This window comes from Centropristis striata, chromosome 9, assembly GCF_030273125.1.
Source record: "Centropristis striata isolate RG_2023a ecotype Rhode Island chromosome 9, C.striata_1.0, whole genome shotgun sequence".
Lineage (NCBI taxonomy): Eukaryota > Metazoa > Chordata > Actinopteri > Perciformes > Serranidae > Centropristis > Centropristis striata.
The window spans coordinates 19,086,396-19,113,130 of NC_081525.1; the positions used below are offsets into that span (position 1 = coordinate 19,086,396).

The 26,735-nt window shown below is 41.1% G+C and overlaps 1 protein-coding gene across 1 annotated transcript in view; it reads right to left on the reverse strand.

The window, feature by feature from the left end:
- Positions 1-26,735, reverse strand: part of scfd2 (sec1 family domain containing 2) — a 125,352-nt gene that overhangs the window by 88,453 nt on the left and 10,164 nt on the right. The window contains exons 3-4 of the mRNA XM_059342135.1: positions 23,660-23,787; positions 15,211-15,386 (exon numbers count right to left, since the gene is read on the reverse strand). Coding sequence (XP_059198118.1) covers positions 15,211-15,386; positions 23,660-23,787 — 304 coding nt within the window. The remainder of the gene's footprint in view (positions 1-15,210; positions 15,387-23,659; positions 23,788-26,735) is intronic.

Genomic DNA, 26,735 nt, shown 5'->3' on the forward strand with positions numbered 1-26,735 from the left:
CAAAAGATTACGTGGTAAAGGTAATTTTTGTAGCAGTTTGTAGCAGTGTCACACTGACAGCAGAAGAGGAAAGTAACTACTCGCTGTACATTTACTCAAGTATTGTATTTAAGTACAATATTGATGTACTTTCGTAAACAATTTATACTTCACAGAAGGGAAATCCTGCACTTTTTTGCTTCACTACATTCATCTGAATGCAACAGCTACTAGTTACTTTACATATTAGGATTTTTTTTTTTTTTTTTTTTTATGTATTTTTTTGGGCTTTTTCATGCCTTTAATGGACAGGATAGTTGAAGAGAGACAGGAAACAGGGGGCAGAGAGAGGGGAATGACATGCAGTCCCGTCCGATGCGGGACTCGAACCGGGGCCAGCTGCAGCGAGGACTGTAGCCTCTACACATGGGGCGCCTGCGTAACCCACTACGCTACCGACCACCCTACATATTAGGATTTTACAAACAAAACAAATGAAGAGCTTTTAAAATATGATGCTGCCCAACAGTCAACTCAATTAAAGCTTAACTGATCAGTCAACAATCAGAAAATATTTCAATAACTTAATTGTTTGGATATTTTTTCATTCAAAAACATCTGGAGCTACATTAAAACTTTTACATGACTGATAATTTTTATTCTTTTTATGAAAAAATACTTTTAACATTTTTTTTAACACTTTTAACTTGGAAATGGGTCAATTTGACCTGTAACTTAAGAGGAGGGTTAGGTTCATTTTCATACTTTTGCTCGACAGAAAATTTTACTTGTAATGGAGTATTTCTATAGTAAAGGACCTGAATACTATTCTAAGGCTATTTAAAAAGGAAGATGTATTAATATTTATGTATTGTATAGACAGGAATTTGTCAAAAACAAGGCAACATTCGTCAAATAAATCATACTGTTGTTTATGATTGTTTAATGTCAGCTTAGACACATGTTAATGGGTTTAAAAGTCACATTATTTCACCATATAAATACACTCAACTGGGTGTTTGGCCACCTCCCCTGATATTAATGTTAGTGGAAAAAATATAGCAAACAACTTTCTCTCCTTATTGAATGCAGTGCAACATCACTACGCACTACTGCCTCCAAAATGACCACAGAGCTGAGTCAGCACCTCTCAGTCTCAAAACACACACTAAGTATACTTTATATGTATTGGATAATATCAGATGTATTTGGATGAAGTGTGGTGTGAAGAATTTATGTTCATTATAATCACTCATGTACAAAATTGTTTTATTCTGTAATACATTATGACACATGTGACCGAATGCTTTTTGCGAAAGTTTTGTCTACTCAAAGAAATGAAAAACTTCACATTAAAGTATGAGCAGAGTCAGCCAACTGCAGACTCCAGTAACGCAAACTTGCAAAAATAAAACTGTGATTCTGCAGTTTAACCTCTGTATTGTTATTCTTTAGACAGGATGTGGAGTAGTGGTTGGTGCAGTGTGAATGAGGACATCTGAACTTGTGATCCTCACAGCCAGATGTGCACCATTTAATGTCTTTAATGCTTAATTTTCTCTACAACAAACTCCTAATAACCACAATAACCAACTGAAAATTAGTTGAAAGCTTATTACAGTTTCAACACAAACATGGCCACCCAAAGTGAACACACATTCATCAAATCATGAACGGTATAATTCATTATGCCTCTCAAACACACAATGCATGGCATGTAAAGGGGCTATAAACCTTGTCTGTCTCTGTGAATGTGTCGCACGTCATGTCTGGAGTTATGAGAGGAGAGGAGCTGTGAAGTTTTAGACACACGCTGCTCACAACACAGAGATGTCACAACATGAAAGACTTATAACTCAGAACAGAAGAGGTGGAGACGATGGAGAGTTAAAGAGCAGGAGATTGTGAGGAGGGCACGGGTGTATGAGAAACCCTCCTCCTCCTCCTCCTCCTCCTCAATCCCCCCTCCCGCTCATAATTAGCGGTTCGGCGTTGGTGCTCGTTTTGGGTTACTTTCATTCCTTTTCCCATTTCCATGAAAACAGCAGCGGGACAAACAGGCCCACATGTGTCTCCGAGTAGACCGAGCTTAGAACAATAGAAGAAGAAAACTGGGCCATATGAGTTCACTCCAGATGAAAGCTTGAGCGGGAAAACACAGGAATTAGTGAGGTTTTTTTCCCCTCAAATCAAGTTTTCCTATTGGATAAAATGCAGCATGGAAGGCTGGAACAGCTTTAACCGGTATACACCATGACAGGCAGTGGAAACTTTTCAACAAAATGATCAAAATGCACTGCTGTACAAAAGCCCACATGTCTTACTTACTTCAACACATTCTGTGTATTTATGTCATGTGTAGCTCACTGAAAATACATCTTTCTGTGTGCTGTATCTAGCAAACATGTGGCCAATCAGTCTCTATTTGTCATAATTGCACTATAAACTTATCCAGTATTTTGGCAACTGTACTGAGACACTTCTAACAAATCCATTCACAAATATTTTTTCCATGTTCACGTCGGCTGCTCTGGTTTCAGCCTCTTACAGGATGTTTGAGCCTGTGCCAGTGCCTGTGCCAGATACACCATTCTGCCCCAAATTTAATAAAATGAGACACATTTCTGCAAATCAACATGAACCCAATCATATTAATACTGAAAGATAAAAGGGTTTGGGGAGGAGAAAGACAGGCGCTTAGAGAAGTGACATTCAAAACCTAAGACAGAAAATACAAATAAAATTAAATGAGAGAAGGATAGAAGGATATTTAACTAGCTCCAGACCCCAGCAGAGAGCCTGGGGGGCATATCCCTATTCTCTGCACCCCGATGTCAATCACGCTACAAGGGGAGTAGAGTTGAACGTTTTCTAAAAGTCCTTCCACAGATGAGTTTCATTTCAAGCTCATACAAGATGATTCCAAGAACAACAAAAGGCAACCTCGACAAACACACAAAAAAGAGAAGGCAAGCTGTGTGCATTTTCTCATTCACATAGCTCCCAACAAATGCAAATACCAGCTCAAGTTGAATGCTGAGCTCAAAACCAGATACAGCTAATGTTGTCACAACCGATAAACATTGAAACATTAAAGCGGACTGGGTTTTGTACGCTCTGGTTGCTCAAATCCAACATTGTGATGCTGACGGACTTGTCTTAGATTGCTCTACCATGGTCTTTTCAGACATTTAAAGGTGCAATGTGTAAGATATGACCAGAAATTTAGTTTGAAACATTGAAAAAATTAACTAACTTTATTTAGATAATGGGACGGTTCTAAGTTATATCAAAGACTTCTATGTATTGCAGAGATATTCACTGAAATCAGCATGCAAACAAGCTAGCCCTAGCCTGTCTTGTCTTGTAATACCACTTGTGCCTCAAGAGTTGGTAGTGAGTCACTGTACCATCCAGTCTGCTCTTAGAGAGGACGAAGAAGTAGATGTAGCTACATCGTTATCTGTACAGCAGGAAGAAGCTTTAGTTTACACCTAAACATAAAACTAAAATGAGCGATACACACAAATTGAGTTGTTAATGGTAAGGTGTATGTCGGCAAGATTATGCATTAAGTGGAATGCACACAGAACAAGAGAGAAGGCATGTGCAGCAATAATAGTAAAACCAGCAGCAAGGCAGGCAAGGCTTTTTCACCAACAAACCTGATTTAAATGAGACTACAGATTTCCAACCAGCACATGGATAACTGCATTATGGTGATAGCAGAGACTGCATGGCAACAGCTTAGTTTAGCCATGGAGCTGGCAGGATGCATTGTCCCCACAACTTTACATTACATCTGCCTGTGCCTCCTCTCTGCTGGGCTGTTGCGCTCTGTGCGCTCCACTGAGCAAATAATCTGTGCTGGGATGGAACCAGACTCTCCGGGGGACTCGTCGATTACAACAGTGTTTAGGTCATAACTTAAGTTTTAAAAAAACTTGTTATACATGTTTGAAAACATTGCAAAATTTATTGCTGCATTTAATCGCTGCATTTAATATATCAAGCATTACTTCCACAAGATAAAAAATTGCTTATACTTATTTTTTTTGGCATGCGGCCAGTAATTACAAACTGCACCTTTGATCAAGTAAAGTCTTCCTTTAGAGTCAAATGTCACGGTAACACTCCACGGACCACAGGATATATTTGAGGTATTATTGCTAACATGACATATCCATTTGACACAGCACTTTGCAAGCACTGTCAGAGGTGGTACACTCACTTAGCTGGTAATAAAAGACAACACTGACCCTGTAATAGATACACATATGAAACTAATGGTGAGCTCCACCTGATCACACATTCAAACCACTTCATCCAGCCTCCTGAGCTATGTGGTTACACATGGAGCAGTGCCCCAGGGAACTATGGGTAATTAATGACAGAGCAAGGGTGGCAGGAGTCTGTCTCTGATTGACCTGGTTTGACCCTCGCTGCTTAGTAACCATAGTGACTGGTCAGCCTCGTTCCCTTTGGGTGACTGGGCGAATCCCTGGGGCGACAAGGTGGTCTGCAGGGTGGGCATGAGTGAGCAGAAGGGGGGGTAGAGGGACGATGGGTACAATTACATGCAATAGCAAAGAGGAGTCCTTGTCCCACCTCTGCTCCACGACCTAAGGGGGTCACTCCTACTTCCCCCCACCTTACCCCATTCATCTCTCTTTACACATTAAAATCTTTAGCTCGTAACTGGCAGTAGGGGGCACTACTTATCTACAGTGTCCCTAAGGGCCAGCAGGAAACTGACCAAGCAACTTCTGAGAGATAACTGTCTACTGGCTTACCAGGCTGAACATTCATCATCAATCAACTTTCATATGTCTGAAGCGCTGAACATGCCAGTTCTGTGAGTTTCCCCATTTGTTACTGGTCAGTAACATAGTCCTACCCTTAAAGGAACAGTTCAACCCCAAATCTTAAAAAAGTTTTTTTACTCTTCACTGCAGTGCTTCCAATCAATCTAGATTTTTTTGGTGTGTAATGGCATGGACAAAGCACAATCATGGCTAGAAGTAGGGGGAACACTTTAGGATTATTAGGAGGATTCATTTCTTTGATAATTTATTATACAAAAGTTGGAATAAAATGGAAACTACATTTACAACTTTCTTCCAAGTGTCCAAAAGTGTAACCACCATTGGGGAAAAAATGGAGCTCCACATGTTGAACTATTTACATTTTTACAACCTCTGCTTACAACTTCTCTTGTCCCCTCCCCTCTGCTCTGTGTAAACAGCCTGCACTCCAGCCAGATTTCCACAGAATTCCTGTGAATTTTGTGACTTTTGGTCTCAGTTGAGTCTTTCATGGTTGCTTAGGAGCATAGAATTAAATGTTATAATAATATTCCTTTCTATAATAAATGATGTAATTTGGGCAACATGCTTTAAAACCTGCTGGCAGGTTTTGGAGTTAGAGATATGTATCTATATCCCATTGTCTGGAGCACAAGCCTCTTGCCATATGTAGATGGATGCTTACTTCTGCATGTTGATATGGTTGGTGGGTGTAGTTTGGTAGAAAGAAAATAGTTCAACAACATGCAACAACAAGGTCTGTGCATTATCTTGAGTGACCAGGTCATGATTCCTGAAATGAGACATTGCTGTTGAGCTTTTCCACAAGCCAAGTGCCTTCTAGTTCCATTATATTCGAGAGAAGGCAGACATCTCCACAGCTGATATCTCCAACACAAAATGGTGACCTGCCCCTTTATCTGATCAATCACAATGAAATCTACAACCTGGCTAAAAATCTTTAATCCGGTTTTAAGGGGTCAGTCAGTATCTAAAGAAGACACTAAAAGGTCCTGGAATGTTTCTCTGTCTCCATTTCAGATCAGACATACAGACACAAAGACGCATGTCCTGTGGGCCGTGACCTTCCCTGGCCTGTGCTCAGCAGGTAGTGACAAATGACCTGATAGTTAATCTGTCCTGAGGTGGAGCTTTTCTACAAGGAACAGAGAGCCTGTTTGTGACAACAGGAAGTTGAGACACTGTTACAAGAATAAGCACATTAAAGGATCCACATGCATGAATGCATGCATGCACACATGGCCGCACACACACTTACTTGCAAGCACATCTGGCTATAGTTTCAGATGCAGTGGAAAAAATGCATTACAAACAGTGAGAAATGCCATGTTTAAATGAAGAATGAAGTTGTGTGCCCATCAGAGGAATATAAAGGTATGAAGTGGTTCCTTGGCCAGCTCTGTCTGGGACACTGGGTCATTGTTGGGTCTCTTGCAACCCCCGTCATCTTCCCTGATGGTCAGCTTTTTCTACGGCCTTCCTTGTTAATAATCCAAGGGTGAATGCTGGGCATTGTGGGGTTTTCCCCAGTCTGTGGTGTCTTTTTGGAGCATGCTCAAATGAAGTCTGACGCCAGGAGGCCAAGTCAGCAGACCACACTGACCTGATTCACCGGGGATGGAGAGTGTTAGTGGGAGCTCCAAGAGCCCCCTCTGATCATGTTCCCTAGACCACCTCACCCAAACACTGGAAGATGACAATGGCGCTTAGTAACAACAGAGTTCTGAAAGTGTGCCTAAGTGGAGAGAGCAGTGTGGATGCTCTCCAAGAAACATCAACCATTTGACTCTGCAAGTTTGGGTCTGAGCAAGTGTGAGGAAAACCTTTGGCAGAGACTGCGAAAAACATTCAATCCTGCAGAACCCTCAAAAGCACACATTCGTGAGGGGAAAAACACTCTAGGCCACATGAAAAATCCTCCTGACAAGATGGGTTTTGACTCCACAGTTAAACAGCCGCAGTAAACAATAGAGACCAGTACAAAAAACATCCACATATGCAGCGAATGCAACCCTGACTCAATACAGAACAATGCAGAGTGAAGCGGCTGCTTTGAGTAGAAAAGAAAATGTTAAGTGCATTAAACCCTTAGGAGCCCATCTTACTCCCCTTAGCTTTAACATTCAGAGAGCTGTAGCTCTATAATTCTACAGCTATTAACACCAAAGCAATTCCTATAAAGTTTCAGTTCAGTGGGCTGAGATATAGATTTAGTAGAAAGATGCTTAGTAGAACATTTAAAATGCAGCACATGCAAATTACTATTGAGCTGAGAAAGTGGAGCCACTGAGGTTTAATATGAGGCAACTTGATTGAGCCTCCTCGTGTTCCTCCATTTTCCACGGGAGACAGATTGAGCACAATCATAGCCAGCAGGATGGCGAGGCGATTAGGGATAAGTAATGCAGAAAGCGGAGCAAGCCAAGCACCTATCTGTCTGAGAGAAGAGAGGTAATGATAACAGGAAGTGAGATGAGTTGGTCTTGCCCTCTGGCCTACCAGCCCATCACCTCTGTTAAAAAGGTCCCTCTCTATAAACAGGCCTCTCTCTGCCTATTAAACAGATAGTACATTAGGGCCTGAGCTGTGCGGAACAATGTAAACACAGCCGTCTCAGGGTACCGGCGCTGAGAGAGGGAGGGGGCGGGGGGATACAGCTTGAGATGGGGGCTATTCCTGGGTCTTCCTGGGAGTGAACTCCATCACTGCTCCTCTCTCCCACTGTAATCCTCTCCAACTAAACACAGGAAGGAAGAGATAGGTAAATAATTCACTCTTCTGATAAACCCAACTTTCTTCCAGCTCTGCATTTTTCCTCCAGTTTTACAAGACTTGTTATGATACAAAAACACAGTGGCGTGGGCTTTGGCGGAGTTCGTGTGTGTGTACGTTACAGTGAGGCGCATGTTTGGAGAGCAGAGATACAGGGAAAGCATGACATATTAAGCAGGAAGTGCAGGATAAAGTGCAGTTTGGGGGGAAAGAAGACGATAGGAGAGGCCACTTTGTCAAGAGACAGACAGGGGTTGATCCTGAACCCTCCTGTGGCTCATTTTGTGTTGCTCCAGGGTTGAAGGGGGCTTCAGAGAGGATACACTGTGGAGAATGTGGTACTGGAGGTGGATGAATAGGGAGACGGTCAGTCCAGGTCAGTCCAGATGTGAGGCTGTTAAACAGTGGGGAACTGGAGGAAGGTCAGTGCTGGACATCTTAGGGCAGTGCCCCGGAGTCATTCACACCCCTTTGTTACAATCCCCATCAAAACACAGTAACCCCACCAGCCCTCCCCATCACCCCATCCCTCCCTCTGAGGGGGCAGCAGGGACACAGCTAGAGATGGAGAGTAAGGGGAATGTCTGGGATGTGGGGACAGGCTCCATACCCTGGGGAAAGCCCAATTACTGGCTTAAAGCCCCCTGTCTGTCTGTGGCATGCAGCTCAGATAAGATGAAAGTTACTTGGGACCAATATCTACATTTTTCCCTCTGTCGCCATAAGAAATGATAAAATCCAGATGTTACGTATACATAACATGGTAGGTTTTCTGTGGATTGGCGTGCATTCTTTTACAGCTTTGCATAACAGGAAAATAACACCGGTTTTATTGTCAGGCTACTGGTATACTACTTTTTCTGAGCATCTACAGGTCAGCGTGTGTCCAGAAGGGGTCGAGGGATAGAGGTGAAGGGTCATGAGTCTTTAAGTCGGCACATACTGACACTGTACTGGGGCGGATAATGGAATATGTGGGTCACCAGGCTCACTAACATCAACAGACATGGTTGTTAGTGAGTATACAACAACATGGCAAAACAACAGTCTGAAAAAAAGCTAGGACTCTTATCATGTCCTATGGCATGTATAAAAATACTGAGCAGGCCCAGTTGACAGTGGACTTATAATTTTCTTACTGCTCACATTTATCCTATGATGAAACATTTCTACCTTGATGGGAGTGCTCTCTTTCAGGATGACAATGCCCACATCCACAGGGCACGAGGGCTCACTGAACGGTTTGATGAGGTTACAAATTATCTGAATCACACAATATGGCCTCTTTGCAGTCATTGAATCTCAACCCAGCTGAACACCACTGGTAGATTTCAGACTGACGTGTTAGACATCGCTCTGAAACACCAAATGACGGAATATCTTTTGGAAGAGTGGTGTTTCAACCCTCCAGTAGAGTTCAGAGACTTGTAGAGTCTATGTTCACGGCACACTGAAACTTCTTATGGCACACGGTGGCCCTACACCTTATTTTCCCTTTAATTTGCCCCCCATATGTATGACAGTATTGGTATGTCAACTGATGAGTAACAAGAACATTTCAGTACAAGTAAACATAACAAAGTAAAGACACAGACTGTCCACCATGAAGCACTGGCACGTTCCCACCTGTAAATGACCTTTAGCAATTATATATTATATAGCTTGTTTTTCATGTTTTCTAGGTGTTTTACAATCTTTTGATGCTTTTTTGAAAAGATACCGTCGAGCATGAAATGGGTGCTTTTATTTTGAAAAGTAGTGACAAGAAATAAGTGGAATAGTGAAATGAAAAACAAACGTTGGATAATCCCGAGTGCTTCGTAATCCCGAGTGCTTCGTAATCCAAAAATTCATATAAAGTATCAAAAAGCTATTTTGAGAGTTTATTTTCTTCTGTGTGTTTATTAGTGGCTATTTTTGTAATTATTATTATTGTAAAGGTGTTTATTTGCTAGTGCTAATGTTGGCTATTTTCCCTCGTAGCTCTCGTAGTGAATTTACAAGGTGGAGCTATGGTTGAATAAATAAATCTTGTGAAACTTCAGTTAAAGAGTGGACAATCATTCAGCCAGGGATGCTACATCACCTGTTATCACCTGCTATTCCCCTGATCTTTTAATACGCTCATCAGATTTCCAAAAGACCCAAATATTGATATCAGTATTGGCCTCAAAAATCAAGTCAAGTCAAGTCGTCTCAGTCTTGGCTCATTATTAACAAGTGGAGCTGGAACTGCTCTGCCTTTGTTTTACTGTTAGGAAAATTACCACAGGAATTCAGTCTTTCAGTTAATCTGATTGGACAATGGGCAAGTACGCAAATGTTGTTCGGTGCTTTTCTGCTCGGAGTTAAAAATGTTCAGCTCGAGGTGTTCAGGGCCTCTTCTGCAACCCAAAAGCAGCGAACACAAAGCATCAGTCTCACTGAAAACAATTGCAAAAAGCCGCCCCAGGCTGTTCGAGGGCCACATAAATTGCTCTGGTAAACTAGTTTTGTCACATTCTGGTAGATGCTGACATTTAGGAATGACTCCTTTAGATTTTTATCTGGTGTAAAGTTAAATAATGAGGGCAAAAACTATTTTCATTGTATATACAATGCATTTTTCGACTTTTGTAAATTAATGTCAAGGGAATTGGTTTTGTGTTCATTGCTTGTTTTTAACTCGTATATAACGTTTTTCAGACTAAAACACAAACACACAGCGGAGACAGAGATAAGGACGAGGCAGGCAGTTTGAGTGACTCGTGAGGAGAACGGGACATATGGCCGGCGCGCTGTGACCAGTAATAACTCAGAGATTGAATGTTTGCAGAGTCCTGCCCTGGTAATCCCAGCAGAGTAAAGCAACAGGCCGGGGTGACAGAGGTTAGTTCCTCTCTACTGCACTGCTGTCATCACTACCATGTTCAGTGACAGACAGTAGGCTGCACACACAGCACACCCAAAGACAATACTAGCCTTAAAAAGCCTTTAATTACAGAAAAACTGCAGCTGCAACTCGTCCCAAGTCGTCTCTCTCTGGGAGGGATGTACAGTAGTAGTGTACATGTTTAGTTTGGTGAGGTAGAGACTCTGGCTGGGCCGCTGATGGGAAGGTAGTGTGCCTGTGATGTTCTGGGAAGTGGTGAAAGAGTGAGTCTGTTGAGTTTTGCCTTGGCTGCACCACCCCTGTCCAACGCTGAACACGTCTAGCATACACTTTCTGTAGCTGTGGGCTGGAGCTGGACCAAGCCAACTCAATCTGACCCATTCAGACCCAAACCCAGTTACATGCCAGATAGTCAGGGCCCGGGACAGCAGGGGTGGGGGGTAGGTGCAGGCAGGGTGGCAGTGCCAGCCAAGAAGATATGTGGCCATCTGACATAAATATAAGTGCTTTACTGAGGAGGAATACATCCAACAGTCTCTGTAAAGTCACTATAAACAGCATGTATCGCATGAACCACATTTAAATCACAGTCCAACTAACATGTCAACCTCCATAACCACATCTTATTAGAGGGTGGGTCTATTATTTACTTATTTTTTGAGGTTTCTATATCATTCTGTTGCTTTCCAGAAGTATTCCTCATATATTAAAGTCCAAACATTTTGGTCAAAGTGTATGATTTAGTGTGAAAATGCTATTTTCCCAAGCCTTATTAAAATGTTTTTCCCACATGACCTCCCCATAAAATATATTTTCTTTGTCCAGTTTTCAATTTCAAAATAAATATGCCACAAAGGATAAGCAAATTAACATTCTGTTTTAGGTAGGTTTAAGACAGCGTCCCAAAGGTTTTGGACACTGGGACTGTAGGTTTGTGGATGATGACGTCGCTACATATATTCTCTTCCACAGCATATATAGCCTGTGTATTACCGACGGCAGTTGGCGTGTTCCAGTCTGTCCCCTTTTTGTCAAATGAGTTTGGTTGCTTTGAAGAGTGTGATATGTAGTGCTATGGTTGGGGGCATGAAAAACATATGTAAGACCCTTTAAAAAAATCAACATCACTTTAAGTATATGCAGTATTTAGAATATTTTCACCACTTTACTTTGCCATCAGACAGCCCTTTCTCACGGGGGACTGAAGCGTTATAGATTGCTCCATCTAAAGCCACCCAACTCCAATGACAAAACCAGTAATTTTACCATGCAGAAACATCATATCATTTGATTAGTTTGTTTGTGTTATTGCACGACTTTCTGATCTAAAATTATTATCTGCAAATTGTGATGCCCACAGCAGCACATTGCTTTGCTTCTGTGTCGTCATTTCCAAACTTAGCACAGCTAACATTGACTCAGCCAGTGCTAGCATTCCCTTTATTCATATACTAATTGAATAGCTTACTGTGGCAAACTATACCAGTGCTTTTTGCTCAGGCTTTTTGGAATGCAGAACGCAGACAGATTCAGCCCTTTAACCTCCCAGCTGCATCACGTGAACAGGTATATTGTCTTTCAAATAAAGGCTGCCTTTAAAAAATCTGCAGGAGCACAGTTCATTTCTGAAGAACTTTTTATGTGTTACAGCATATTTAAGCATTACCTCATGAGCAAAAAAGTCGACTAGGTCACAAAGAAGCTATTACACAGTATTTTATACTGACTGAAGTGTGTGTCTAACTATTTGGAAAAGGCATGAACTAGCCTAGGCCCTGAACTCAACGGCCCTTTGCCTCAGTACGCCTGCTGCCCACTCCAAGGCCCCAGTACACCACAGTGTGGTTGGCCTGAATGAACTCACACTGTCCGGCAGCGACGGAGTGTCCAGCTCTGCCCATTCGTATCCACAGCAGCCCTCACACTCAGGCAGAGCAAACACAGCCCAACCGCCAGGGCAGAGCTGAAAGGCATTTCAATCCCGCCATTTTGTAATGTAATTAACTTTCTCTCTGTCCGCGCTGAGCCAAAGCAAAAACCTCACATGGAAATTAAATAAACAGAGGGGGCAAAGAGAACACACAACTCATTTCCCTTAATACCTCAATAAAACTCAGGGCCATTTTGATTGCAAACACCAACCCTCACATCACGCTCAAGGCTTGATTGTGAGATTTGATTCTTGAAGAATGTCATTATGAACCCACGCCAATATACAGTCATGGAAAAATGTATTAGACCACCCTTTGTTTTCTTCAATTTCTTGTTCATTTTAATGCTTGGTACAACTAAAGGTACATATGTTTTGGACAAATATAATGATAACAACAAAAATAGCTCCTAAGAGTTTAATTTATAAACACTGACTGATAATAACCAAAATCATTATCAAGAAAACCATAGAAAATGGCTAGATATCCGGTTTTAGATTAAACTCTTATGAGCTATTTTTGTTTTTGTCCAAACAAATGTACCTTTAGTTGTACCAGGCATTAAAATGAACAATAAAGTGAAGAAAACAAGGGTGGTCTAATAATTTTTTCCATGACTGTATATACATACTATCCTGATGCTAAATACAACAACAGTCTGTTATTAACATAGTCATAGTCAGTTTAACGAGACCCAGTTCCACCTGAGGAGCCAGTCACTGGTAGACTGAAACTTCAAACGAGTGGTGAGAAAGTTGTACTTTGAATTATCCAGGTATAGCAGATGACCATGGGGAAGCGGATCAAAGCGGAGTCATGGAGTAAATGGATACTGGGACTTTAAGCCCTAAAGTCTTCTTCCTTTATTTAATAAACCAGCGATGGCCCCAGCTGAGGACCAAGGTTTATGAGGTTGTTTTCAAATTCCAATTTGGCATGGGGCACTGCTGCAAGCTTGTTTTATTTTTCCGTGATTTAGTTTAATAAGTTCCTAAATACTCTGCTGTCCCACTGCTTGCTTTACAGCTTCAAGAATATAAAGCAACTCAATGAAAATAGCAAGGTAAGAGAAGGAGGAAATGGCTTTAGTGATGTTAGAGTATGGAGCTGTTCAGCTCTGTGTGGAAGAAATGTCCTCAGATATGAGCTGATCACTGCTAAGGAGCTGATGTGATGACTGTTTCAGACCTGCCCTCTGACCTCGCCACTGACAAACACACGTGTACAGCTAAAAAGCCTCTAAACAACATGATGGAAAATCTGGCCTTTTTGCTGTGTTTACTGGATCCAAATGTTTTCCCTACAAACACGACTGACCTTGTTTATGAAGGAGAGGAATCTGCGTTTTTTCCCGTCTCTGTCAGTTTAACACAACATTCTGGCCGCCATCTAGCCAACCGCAAGCACCCACTTACCTGCTGAGTATCGGTAATAAAATATTTACCCGAAGGGAAAGATGTGAAAGAATAATTACAGAGTTAATTACAAATTGCTAGTCAATGTGCTGTTTTTCTACTTAATTCTGTCAGTATAACATAGTGCAGGATAGAATTTAAAAACTTGTGTGTGTTCATTCCAGAATTATTCATTCAGCCCCAAGCTATTTTTTTCAGTTTATATTTTGTTAATTTTTTTTTATTCTGTTCTTCTTTCAGTTAGTATTTTCTCATTAAATCAAGAACTTTAGTGCAAAATTAACACCAAAGTATCAAGTAAAACTGTAGCGAAATAACAAATAAATATTTCTAGCTATACACTGACTAAACTACACTGTTTATTCTCTCAGGTGTTGAACAATAAAACTCAATGAAGAAATGAAGAAAATCCTGCACACTACTTTTGGAAATCACTACTCACATTTTTTAACCAACATTTGGTTTCCACGTGGACCTTGACAAATTATTCTCCATCAACATTATGTAGAGAGAACACTGTCCTGAGCTGTATGCACCATTGCATTATGGGTAATGGAGCTTAAAAGTTGTTTGTGACAGGAAGTTTGCCAGTTGGGGTCCAGTTTATGTTTGTTTGAATGATTTCATCATGATATGATTCCAAAGTTGGGATGCTGTGAAAAATGCATAGAAAACAGAAAGCAATGATTTGCAAATTATTTGCAAACTACATTCAACTAAGTACAGTACAGTGTCAATATATTTAATGTTCAAACTTTTATTATGTGTAAATCTGTACACTGATTCTAATTTGATGGATTCTGTTTTTATTCACATTTATCACAGCATCCAAACTTCTTTGGAATCGGGGTTGTAGTTACTTTACAGAACATCGTTTCAGTCAGTTTTCTCTACAGTTAAGTTCTCCTTTTTATTACAGTTAACTAAAATGCTTAATAACACCTGGTTTTAACTTAGCAGTCAATGATAATAACTCTGGTGCATTCTTTAAGTTATTTAATCCCCATTCATTAATATTAACTCTTTATCAGGCGAAGAACCGTATTTGGTAACTTCAGCGGATATCCAAAATAAAAAATAAAAATATTTTGAGAAAAAAGTTGCAAATTTACTAGATTAAAGTGGCAGATCTACAAGGAAAAAAGTCGCAGATTTAAGAGATTTCAAGTAGCAGATCTGCGTGGAAAAAAGTCACAGATTTATGAGAGAGAAGTCTAGTAATCTAGTAAATTTGCTACTTTTTTCTCGACCCCATATATCCCCATATCCACTGAAGTTACCAAATATAGTTCTTCGCCTGATAAAGGGTTAAACAAATTGCTTGCATCTGATGTGGATATCCTAATCTGAGACTTTTCCCTTCTCATCGCCTGTAACACATATGGATAATAGGTTTGTGTAAGATGAGCACGGACCTGCAGCAGCAGCCTCTCGAAGGCCAGGCAGGAGTCCCAGCGGGGCAAGCTGGGGTGGCGGAGCGTCTGGGCCGTGGCCAGGCCCAGCTGGAGCACCCCGCAGTGACTCTCTAGCGCCCCCCAATTGCTCCGGAACAGCTGCATATAGGAGCACAGCTGCTCAGGGGTCACACGGCCTGAGAGGAGGGGAAAAGAAACTGTTATTATCCGGGGAGCCATCATAAAATCATCAATCATTATCGGTCAAAGTACATAGTAATATATATAATCCACAACTGTACTCTGACTGTAGGCCTAATGGTCTTTTTTGTGTGCCATCTGTTACAGACTAATGTACAAAGTTGAGAGGGACACACACACACAAAGTAATTCCTCCTGACGGGAAGAGCAAAGCGTGGAAACAGAATAAATAGACAACCTTTTCCCAAGCATAACAGTCTTTTTAATAACTATCATACACTCAGCTTAGGGCAGAGGGGAATGACTGATACCAGGACAGACCATAATATTATCTTAATGAGCAAAAACTCCACAGGCTGGGAAAAAGCGAGAGCAGGAGTGTGTGGCGGTGCCAAACAGGAAGCAATATGGTCTATTAGGGCTGGGCGATATGGACCAAAAGGCGAAATATCACGATATATTTAGGCTGTATATCAATATGCCATGTATATCCTGATATTTTTAGCACAAAGTGAGAGCAAATGATCAGTCAAAGTCAAAGCCAAACATGACATGTCACAAGTAGTTTTATTGAAACTGTTTATTTAAGTGAACATAAATTCTGTACAACAACAGGAGTCATTTTTTTCAAATTAAAACTCCATAAAGTGCACATTTAAATGTAAAAAAATATCTTAAATAAAAATAGCTCATGAAATTAAATAGGCCAATCTTTTTCCGAAAAGAATAACGAACATTACAAAATAACAAAATATGACAATTTGAACACAATTTGAACTATAGTGATATATGTGATATGGTCTAATTCCATATCACATTTAAAAATATAAAGACATATTTTTTTATATGGATATATCGCCCAGCCCTATTGTCTATAGTGTGAGCTTCAGGTGCAGAGCTGCTGTCAGAGCTTTCAGTGAGGTGTTTACATGAGTCACAGTATGTGACTTAACACCACAGAGCATGTCTACATATAGCAGAGGTGCAGGAACGCAGATAAGAGCCCGACTTGTGTGTGACTAATAAGTGTAAATCTCTCTGAACATTTATAGAGCCACTGCCTCTACGCCGCCCCCCCTCCCACGAAGATTCACAGAGACACAGGAAGAGCAAAGTAAAGGGTGTAAGGGCTAGAAGAGGGGGTGTGCAGGGGTGGCCTGGAGGAACGAGGGGCTGGGATAGAGAGAGGGGGCACACATTAACTCCCCATAAAGCCTACTTCTTCATGTTGATGTTCTGAACCAGCACCAGATGTGGGAGTATTTCCTGTTGGACTACATGGCCAATGTTTTCTTTAGCGGGGCCAAACACATGACTAGAAGAGAAACAGACAGGCAGGATGAAAAAAAGGAGCAGAATTCTGCAGAATACTAGATGGAGTTTTTTAAAATTAAATTGTGTGGATGTGAAGTATTTTCGGAATTAAACTTGGAGAGAATCATCCAGGGAAGCTAGTAAGAAAAAACTCATTTTCAGAGCAGCTGATAAGTAAACCTGACAGCGAAATAGATTTCTGCAAGCACGCCTGTTGGGAAACGTACTTTCCGAGCTAAAGTGAAAGAGTCAGTGTGGCACTTTGCTTTATGGGCAATATAGAACAAGTGTCTACAATAGGGGGAATTAACTTTCTTGCTGAAAATAAAGTGTTTTTGAAGAATGAGCTTCAGTCCAGAGCCATTCAAAATCCTGAAAAGCTCTATTGTGAACATATCCAGCCATAAAACCCTGGCAGTTTAACCAAGGTTTGCTAAGCTTGATGTGCCAACCATAATTCAGTACAGAACCAGGAAATACGTCCAAAGCCAGGGCCAAGCATAATTTCACCCGAGAATAGGCAACCGAAGAATGGCACACTGTAGGCCAAATATAATCAGACTTTACAGCAGATCTTACGAGACTGAGCGAGAAAATGTTAGACATCGAAGGAGAAAAAGAGAGCCACACAAAAGCCTGTTCTCCATTATACAATCAAACAGCCCTGGCTGATCCTCAGCTCTTATCTATGTCACTAAACTTCCCTCAAAACAGCTCTTTGAGTCCTCAGGCATCTTGTTGCCAGATGCAAAATGAATCTCAGGGAGATGATCTGTCAGCTGAGCTGGGGTTTCAAACTGGGCTGTTTCTGCAAGAATGGCTGTACTGGAAAGAAATCTAATTTTCAGCCTCTAATAAATAAGTCTGTACATGTAAGAAGACACTGGACTGTGAAGTGATTTTACCATGTTGGCTTCATCATTTGTTTAGTGGTTTTCATTGGGCAAATTATACGCTGGCATTTACAATTATTTGTCAATCAGTTTTTTGACCTTTGAAATATCACAGAAAAGAAATCAGTTAAGGCATTTCCACTAAATATTCCCAGTAATGTTTCTCCCGCTGACCCAGCCTGTAAGTTCAGCTTCACATTGACGTTCACAATGATGTTACAGATTTCTAATTTAATTATTCTGATCAAGGAAAGTTTTACAAGGTGTCACAAGAGTCTTAAAGGACCTTATCTGCAGTTCCAGTTCCAGAACAATGTCTTGTTCAGCGTTTGGTTGGACTTATAAACACCCCAATGAGTCGCCGTTCTTTTTTTTTTAGGTAAGTAACGTACATTTTGTTTTTTATTGCTAGCCAAAACTAACATCCCAGTTAATGCTACAGTTAATGCAGTTAGCAGCGGCTTCACTCAGTCTGGTTGCCGGTGTAGAGAGGGATGTAGTCGGTGTCGTCACAGTCCAAATAAGGTCTGCTCCCAGTTTTTCGGAAACAAGATGGCAACACAAGATGGCGACAAATGGGGAAAGATAGATGGGGAAAGATAGAAAGATGGGGAAAATTGGCTACAAGGCTGAGCAGCTGTGCGGTATCCAGTTCTATAGTACATTGTTGCATTAAAACAAGATTTGTTTAAAATACACAAGTACAAATACAAGTGTTGATTGTTCTTTCATATCAACTAGTGTTGGCCATGTATTATGCTGTCCGAAGACAAAGACAAATTAATATGTTGTCCAGGAAGATGCAGACAGAAAGCCGATTAGTCATGATTGTTAATTAACTGTTGGCATTAACTGACATCAACTCTTTTTTGACAAGGGGAAAAAACACCTCAAGTGAGGTAAAAAAGTGTTTTGCACATCTGAAGAATTGTTATTGAATTCTGTTGTTTCCTTTCAGCTTTTCTAAAGCGATATTAATACAAATGCATAAAAATGCATGCATGGAAATATGGCAACTGTATGCCTATTGTGTTTTTCAGTCAATTCCAATGCACTGAACTGAAATATAACTTATTTTTTATTATTATACTTTTGAGTATTCTTAATGGTACATTGAAAGTGGTGGCCAAGTTTGATTTATTTTACATATTTCCAATATAGAGTTCAGTCGACCAGATAATGTGCACATGAAATATGGAGTTAATTCAATTGTGAGCCTGTCTTTTTTGTTCACCACAGGCCTTTATGTAAATACAAGACTGTGTTGGACTTTGGAAATCACCTAAGCTGGCAGAAGAAACCCAAACCTTTTGGCCATGTTAATGTTCTTCTGTGTGCACTATTCCAAGAGCAGCCATAAAACAAAAATCGCATTTTCAGCCCCATGCTATAAACAGTTTAAGCCGTTGCCCATTTTAGCCTGATGTGCAGAAGTGGCAATTGAGGCTCGGTCATGATCAAAGTCCTGAACAATGCAAAAAGGGGCAGGGGCCAACAGTGATTTAGCCATGTTACTGGAAGATGACTTGCATTCTAGGTGCACAGGGTTACTCAGAGGCTAAGTGATGTCTGATGTCAGCTTGGAGCTGAGTGGTGGCTGCTCTCAGCAGCTGGACAGCCTCATAAGTAATTCTACATGGATGGGGGACACAGGAAGGCTGAGAGACTTTTATTTATGCACTCTAAGATGAGGAAAGTCTTGGTGCTTTTATTTGTGGATGCATGTTGGGGCCCCTTTGAGACTCTGCTGTACAGGAGTGGAAAGCACAGTACAGCAGGAGCAGAATACTCTTTGGTGTCTGTGTTGGAGAAACATTTTTATCTCTTAAGTTTAAAAATGTATGTGAGTGATTTGGGGATGAAAAATGTGTTCACCTTTTCCATCATCTGAGGCATGTGGTGGTGACACTATTGAAAACAGTACTTGTCTACAGTTACTGGACTAATCAAATCTGATCTGATTAAAGACTTGTTTCTGGATTAATACTGATTTTGTTTTGTTTATATGCTTGAAAAACAATAAGAAAGACTTGAGTTCAGCAATCACAGAAACCATTGGCTACTAATTACTGATTGAACGATTTAGCCTCTGGGGGGAAAAGCCAATTTTTCAGGGGTTCCCTTTACCCCTAGCCCTTCCCCCTCCACCTTGTTTTTGCGCGTTCATGTGAGGAGTAAGGCTGTCTAAATTCTCATTTGGGTTAAGGGCTAGGGCCAAGGCATTGGGCTACGTAACCCTTGAAATGAAGCTCCCGAAGGACCACACTTGAAAGGGAGGGCTTTGAGAAATTTCCCAGCATTACCTGTGTAACCTGTCACCGAGGTTTAAAGCCAGCCGGCAAACTTTTAGGCAGCGATGACTCGAGCCAAGGAGACACACAAATGTAAGTATTTTCAGCATTTTGATCACGGCAGTCTTGTCATGATACCATGTATAAGTGGTTTTAATTGTTTTGAATCCCTAGTTAGTCGTAGCCGATACAAATATTCTCCTTTCGCGTAGGTGGCTAGCTAGCTGCTATCGCTATTTGCTGAGATAAGATATCTGATAACCCTTGACATGACAAGTTAAGATTTTAAGTGAAATCGCCTCCGGTGTCTTCTGTTAGTAGCAGACAGACGTAAAAATATAAAAATGGCCCAGGCAACAGACATCGCCACATTTGGATTGTGTTGATGCGACTAAAATTACCGCCTCTGTTGGGGTAACAGTCCTTGAGCGTCAAGTAATGATGATGGAGGTGTGTCTCATGGGGGAACGTTCTTAAACCTACCACCATCAACTCTGGACTGAGGGGCAAGGGAAAGACTCAGAGGGTTAGGGGTGGTAATGGGATTCAGCCTTACTCTTCTGTATGCTGGTCATTGTTTACAGTCCGATAAAAAAAAAGTCTACGACTGCCTGGCTAGTCTCTACAAGCATTTGCATATGAACACAGACTTTAAGGAATGCTAACAAAAAGCTAAATTGATGTCAGATGATAGTAACTGAGTTCCAAAACTGCATTTCAGCCAATGTGTTCTGCCTCTTTTGCTCTTAGCAAAATTGTTCACCTAAATGCAACCAAAGCCTGCTCACATAGAATTGGTCAATACTATACCAGGGATCAACACTAACTTTTAAAAGTGGTTGCCAGGCTGGCTGCTAGGCATCAGCTTTTGGTTGCTGAAACTAAAAATATGGCTGCCATTTTAGTCACTTATTGAAGTGTAAGTTGTACATGCTATATTGTATAATTTTCCATCCACCTCAAACATGCCAAGATACTTCACCTCTCAAGACTTCACAAAAGTCCAAGAAAAGGTTGTCAATGGAAACCTGGCAACTGTTACTGTCGAGCCCTGAATGTGTATGAAAGCTGTGACATGATTTATGACTCAACTAGAAAACAATTGACAAAACTGTCATTATAGGTTTTAATGATTAGTGTAAAAATAGTTTCCACTGAAATAAATGTATATACATTGCAATCTATTGGCGTTGATTTGGCTGTACAAAATTGAGTTAAACTTGCCTGTAAATATGCTGTTTCTGTCCCTATAATTGCAGAATTATATTAATTAACAAAGTGGAAAAAGATGAAGTGCAAAGCCTTTGTAGTATTTAACAAAACCCATTGTGATCGTCATTTAAATTAAGATTAAAAAAAGAGGAGATGATGCTGTAAAATATGAATACTATTGTGATGTTACACTCTCCCAGATCTCACTGCTTGAAATGATGAATGCAATCAATTGTCTGCTTGAGTCTCACTCATGTCTGCTGTTAAAGGAGCATACTGCACCACAGGAAGAAAGGCCCTGTCAACACATCTCATTTATACTGCGGTATCGGTGCACACAGTATATACACAAACCGTATAACCTCGTGACGCACACATATGCATACATACACACACAACACACACACAGATGAACAGATAAACCCTCTTTAACGTCCGATGAAACCAAAACCGTCTAACTAATTCCCTGCTAAGAGCAAAAACACCCAAGATAAACACTGGACTCTGCACATACATATCCACACACACACATACACACACTCAGCGAGGGAATTTCATCATCCTATTGTGCTATGAGAAACCTGACGGGTCATACTCAGGCTCTGAGAAATGGATTATTTTCTCTGTCTCTCTATGGATGATCTTATCCTGTTGAGATGAAAAGAAGCCAAGTTGAGTCCAGTGTGTGTGTGAGTGCAGGCCTGTAGTATCCTGATACAGTATTTTCTCCACTGATCTGCATAAACCCGCCACAGTGAGAACGTGTTCGGATGCAAGTGGAAAACTCTACTCTTCTAGAGCGTGAGTGGGCACTGAGAGAGCAGATAGGTATTAATGCTAAGCGTTTTGTGTTCTTGGGTTTAGCTCGCTCTCATATGAGCGGAGCATGATGGATTGAGAACTCCGCCAGTGGTGCTGGTGGGCAGGATGGGAACCGTGTGGGGGGTGCGCTGGGAGCTCAGGGGGGCTTCATGGAGTCTGGTCTTGTGCCAGTAGGGGTATAAAGGTTCAGTGTGTGAAGAGTTGGACAGTGCCCCCTTCTCTCCCCGCTTGTCTCTTATTCTTTCTCAGGAAAGACATTAAGTCAACAGACTGTCAGTCAGCATGCAGCTTTAATGCTGCACCTTCTTCATACTTTCTAGTTCACACTGTCAGTCCTGATCTCTTTGTTATTGTTAGTCCTGTCACAATAACCACAATTATTGGACAAAATATTGTTGCAGAAATAGCTGCGATATTGTCATTTTAAGACATTTCAATGACACAGATATAATGATATTATGATATTATAGCAATGAAAGTACACCCTTGTTAAAAAGCAATGAAATTCTAGTTGCATGTGTGTGCAGACGAGACAACAGAAGCACAAGAAATTACAACAAAATGTTTTTTTATATTTTTTGGTTAATGCACTGTAAAAAAAAACAACAACTTTTATGGCATCATGTTGGCTAAAATGTTTTGTAAAACTTTTACCGTGCTTGATAAGTCGAGATTTTAATTATTGTAACAAATGACGAGAATCAGAACTGTTCTTTGTTGTTATTGTGTTAACAAGAGATATATCAGTTAGATTTGGTTAGGTCAAAACTATTATTAAATCATCCATCTTTGCTCACTACATCTCAGCCTTTCTGACCCTCATGCGTGCAGAAACTTCAGGTTATAAACTTCTTTTTCTTAAAGAATTTCTTTAAAACATCTTAATATCATCCAGGAGAAGCTGGTCATTAACAGTTATTGGCATTGTCATCTTGTTGTGTATTCGTCTAAATAAATCTGCACTGTAGCAGCCATCCAGATTTAGACGGACTGCTGTTTAGCACAAATGTGTGAAAGGAAACCACCATGTGTATGCAGATGCTTGGCAGAGTGTGTGGAGTGTGTGTGCATATGTGTGTGTGACCTCCAACATATTACAACCTGCTTGTTACGAGAGACGAGACCTTCTTTACCTCACAGATTATAGACGCTGAGGGACCACACAGCCCCTCCCATTGGCCCCCCTCCCTCTCTGCCAGATGCTAACCTGCATATTAGCCCTACGTGTGTGTGTATGTGTGTGTGTGTGTGTGTGTGTGTGTGTGTGTGTGTGTGTGTGTTTGTAGTACATCCATTACCTATGTGAGTCAGAGGGCAGCATAAAGGGTGAACATGCATGAGGTTACTGTATACTTGTGCATGTAATGACTTTATATTTTGCGTGCCTACACATATTTTTACCCCTCGCTTCAGCCCCCTTTGCTTCATTAGCAAGCAACAAAAGTTTTCAAAAGCAGCGTGTGTGCGAGGGAGCATGTGTGTGTGTGTGTGTGTGTGTGTGTGTGTGTGTCACAGAGCCAACATGTGGTTCAGATTTCCTCTGTGGCCACATGGGCAAATACACGGCAAGTTGGATCTCAGTAGGGGGCGCTATGGTTCTGCTCCAAAACACACACTTCTCTCTGAGAATATTCATTTAAACTCGTGATGCTTTCTCTTTATATATTTATATTTTCTGTATTATGTGTTTTATTTAATTAGAAACTAGATATGTGCTTTCTTCTTCTCTCTTCTTACCCATGCTCATCTTGATTGGCAGATTCTCCTTGCTGGCTGTTTCCACTAGATGCCGACGGACTTCCATCACCCCCTCTTTGTGTTTATTGGTGAGCATGGCCTCCCATAGCGACTGTGCTGCAGGTGACCTGGTGTAAAAAAACAACCAAACAGGATATTTAGTCATGAGGAGGAAAAATAACACTGAAGTAGACATGAGCAGTGTTGTTGCAGAGTTCTGAGTATAAACACAAAAGGGACAACACAGACGTGATTGAGCGCTCATCTCGGTGATATTGCGCCTGCTGGTCAGGGAGTGGTGACTCCCCTGTGGGACCCCTCACAGGAAAAAGCAGAAATTAGCAAAGGGAACATCAGGAATGTTCTCAATCCACCTTAAAATGTCTGTGTGCCGACATTCCTCAGCACTGATCAGTGCTGTCCACACAGCAGAGCCTGGAGACCGAGGCTCCTCTCGATACCATCTTGGTCCCTCGTCTCATTATCCGCTAGGTTATGAAACACACTGATCCACATCTCTAATGGGAGACTGAGGACAAGGCATGTGTGTAAGACTGCAACCATCTGCCAGTGGAAACAGCTTTCCATGAGAGAAAGAAAGAGTGTCGCTGAGGAGCTTCATCATCATTAGCTTCCTAGATAGTGACACTTTTTCTTATGAAATGGGGCCTGTGACGGAATAAAAGCTCCACCATTGTTTTGTTGCCCCTGTTAAAAGGCAGTGACGCTTTATTGTCTGGATAAAAGGGCATCAAAAGCTTAACATCTCTGTCTGTGCCTGTGACAGCAAGACTGACAAGTGGACATGATCTCCTCCGTACTCTCAGGAGTGACAAGAAACTCAAGAGAGAAAGAGACAAAGAGAGAAAAAGGCCAAAGAGAGGGGGGTAGAAGGGAGATCGTTGACAAATCTACTCTGTTTTTCTTTTCTTTCTTTTTTTGGACTTTTTTCTTCTCTTGCCTTTTCTCCTTTCTAACTGCCATGTGTTTAATATCAGATGTAATCTGTTCCAGACCTTGGGCTGGGGCTAGATGGGGAGGAGAGGGGCTCACACTGGGACACCCGCCATCTTCACACTAGAACCAGACACAAAGACCAGCAAACACGACTCAGCCCAGGACAAGAGTCTAATGTTGTACAGTACAACAACAAAAAACAAAAAACAAGAAACCAGAAAAAAAAATGAGGCATTTAATAACAATCTCTTGGTTTGCTTAAGTTGTGATTAAGACATGGATACAAAGTAGTGGATTCCAGCTATTGGTCCAGAGCTATGACATGGTGCCATTTCTGGAAAACTCTTAATCCTTCAGAAAAACACCTCCCATGCACTTGATGAAGTATTAGAACTGTTAAGATTACGCAAATCGTGAAGTCCCACATACTTGTCATGACTGAAATACCAATCGTGTGACTTGACCAGGCCATATGTGAGCAGCCATGTGTGTGTGTTTGAGTGCGTGTACTCATGCATCTGTAAATGTTTGCAACCCAGCGCATCCGTGTGTGTTCTTGGAAGATGGAGGGCCTCTGTAGAGTGTGCATGAAATATGGTTCTAATTTGGCTTTCTGCCCAACAACCCCCCCCCCTCCCCCTCCTGCGGGCCCACTCCCCTGACGCTTTCTCTGGGCCATTTGGTCAGACGAAGGCGGAGGTTCGAGCTGGGCCGAGGGGTGAGGGGTGAGGTTTATACTGGCAGGGTGTGAGACAGGCTCCATAACCAGCCAGGAACCTTGTTGAGTAACTACTCTACTATGGAAGAGAGGAGGAGGGAATGTGGGGCGCGTGTCGTTGGCCATCTGCAAGCGTTAAAGTGCAGAGTGACTCTGTGTGATGAAAAGGCTGCTCACAGACAGACTGTAGGGGGCAGTCTTGCTCCTGACTTGTGTACTCAGTGATTGTCCTCTCTGGTTTGCTTGGACAGGCTGAGTGTTTGGTGAGTGAGTGGGCGTTTGTGCCCAAACTAAATTCCACTACATGTGTAATAAGTGCCGTACCATTAAAAAGCAGTTAACTAAATACTGTAGGTTAAAGAAAGATGTGTGTACCAGCAGAAAGAATGAACACGTATGGTGATTAGAGTGATGAAATACCCCTGACCGTGTCCAAGTCATTAATGAGTGTGGGGGTGAAGAGGGGGATAGTGTTCCTGGAAGTGCATGATTCGGCAGAAAAGTATGGCTCTAACCGTTCTGACTCAGGATTTCTTAAATTTACTACCCATCCTGTGGCCCCGCTCAACATTTGATCCAACATGTATGTGTACACACTCACTGTGTCTTTCTTTACTCTGACTTCACTCACTTACATGGGCAAGTACGTACCGCAAAAACAGTATTCATCACATGAATCAGAAGTGAGTCATAGTACATACATATGATTAATGAAGTCTCCTGGGAGGGTGGCAAAATGTCTTTCAAGGGTCAGTTCATCCAAACAAAAGAAACCACATTTTCTTACCGTTCTCTAGAAGTATCAAGTTTTTGCACTATATTTAACCACAGCTTGAGATATGCATCTCTCTTATAAAAAGTAACCAGATTCGTTCTGTTCTTTCTGTAAAGGACAATTGCTTCTGATTTTTTACAATGTACTTTTGCATTTTCTGAGGAGTATGAATAAAAAAAGGTTTATCTATAATTCATGCTAACTGTGATATCAATTGGGATGCTAATACTGGTTTGCAGAAAATAGACTTAAACCAGAAATGTATTTACCAGAAAAAAATGAAAAGCCAACCCTTTTGAGAGTCTTTTAATACAACAAAACATAAAAAACATTTTTGGGCAACCAATAAACAAAGAACAATGAATATATCCTGTATCTTGTCTTAATTCATAAGGAAAATGTTTGATGAGGTGATAACTGAAGTGAGAATTAGGGTAATTTTCTGATAGATTTCTATATTGAAACTAGCAATTGAGCCCATAAATTCATTATGATGTATATTTTGCTAAATAAAATTAAGAAAGAAGTAGGGTCTTGACTTCTACACAACCATTGGAGTCGCCATTAGAAAGAAAGTAGGTTTAAGTCACTTCCGTATGCTGGTAACTTTTTAGAGGTAGAGGTTG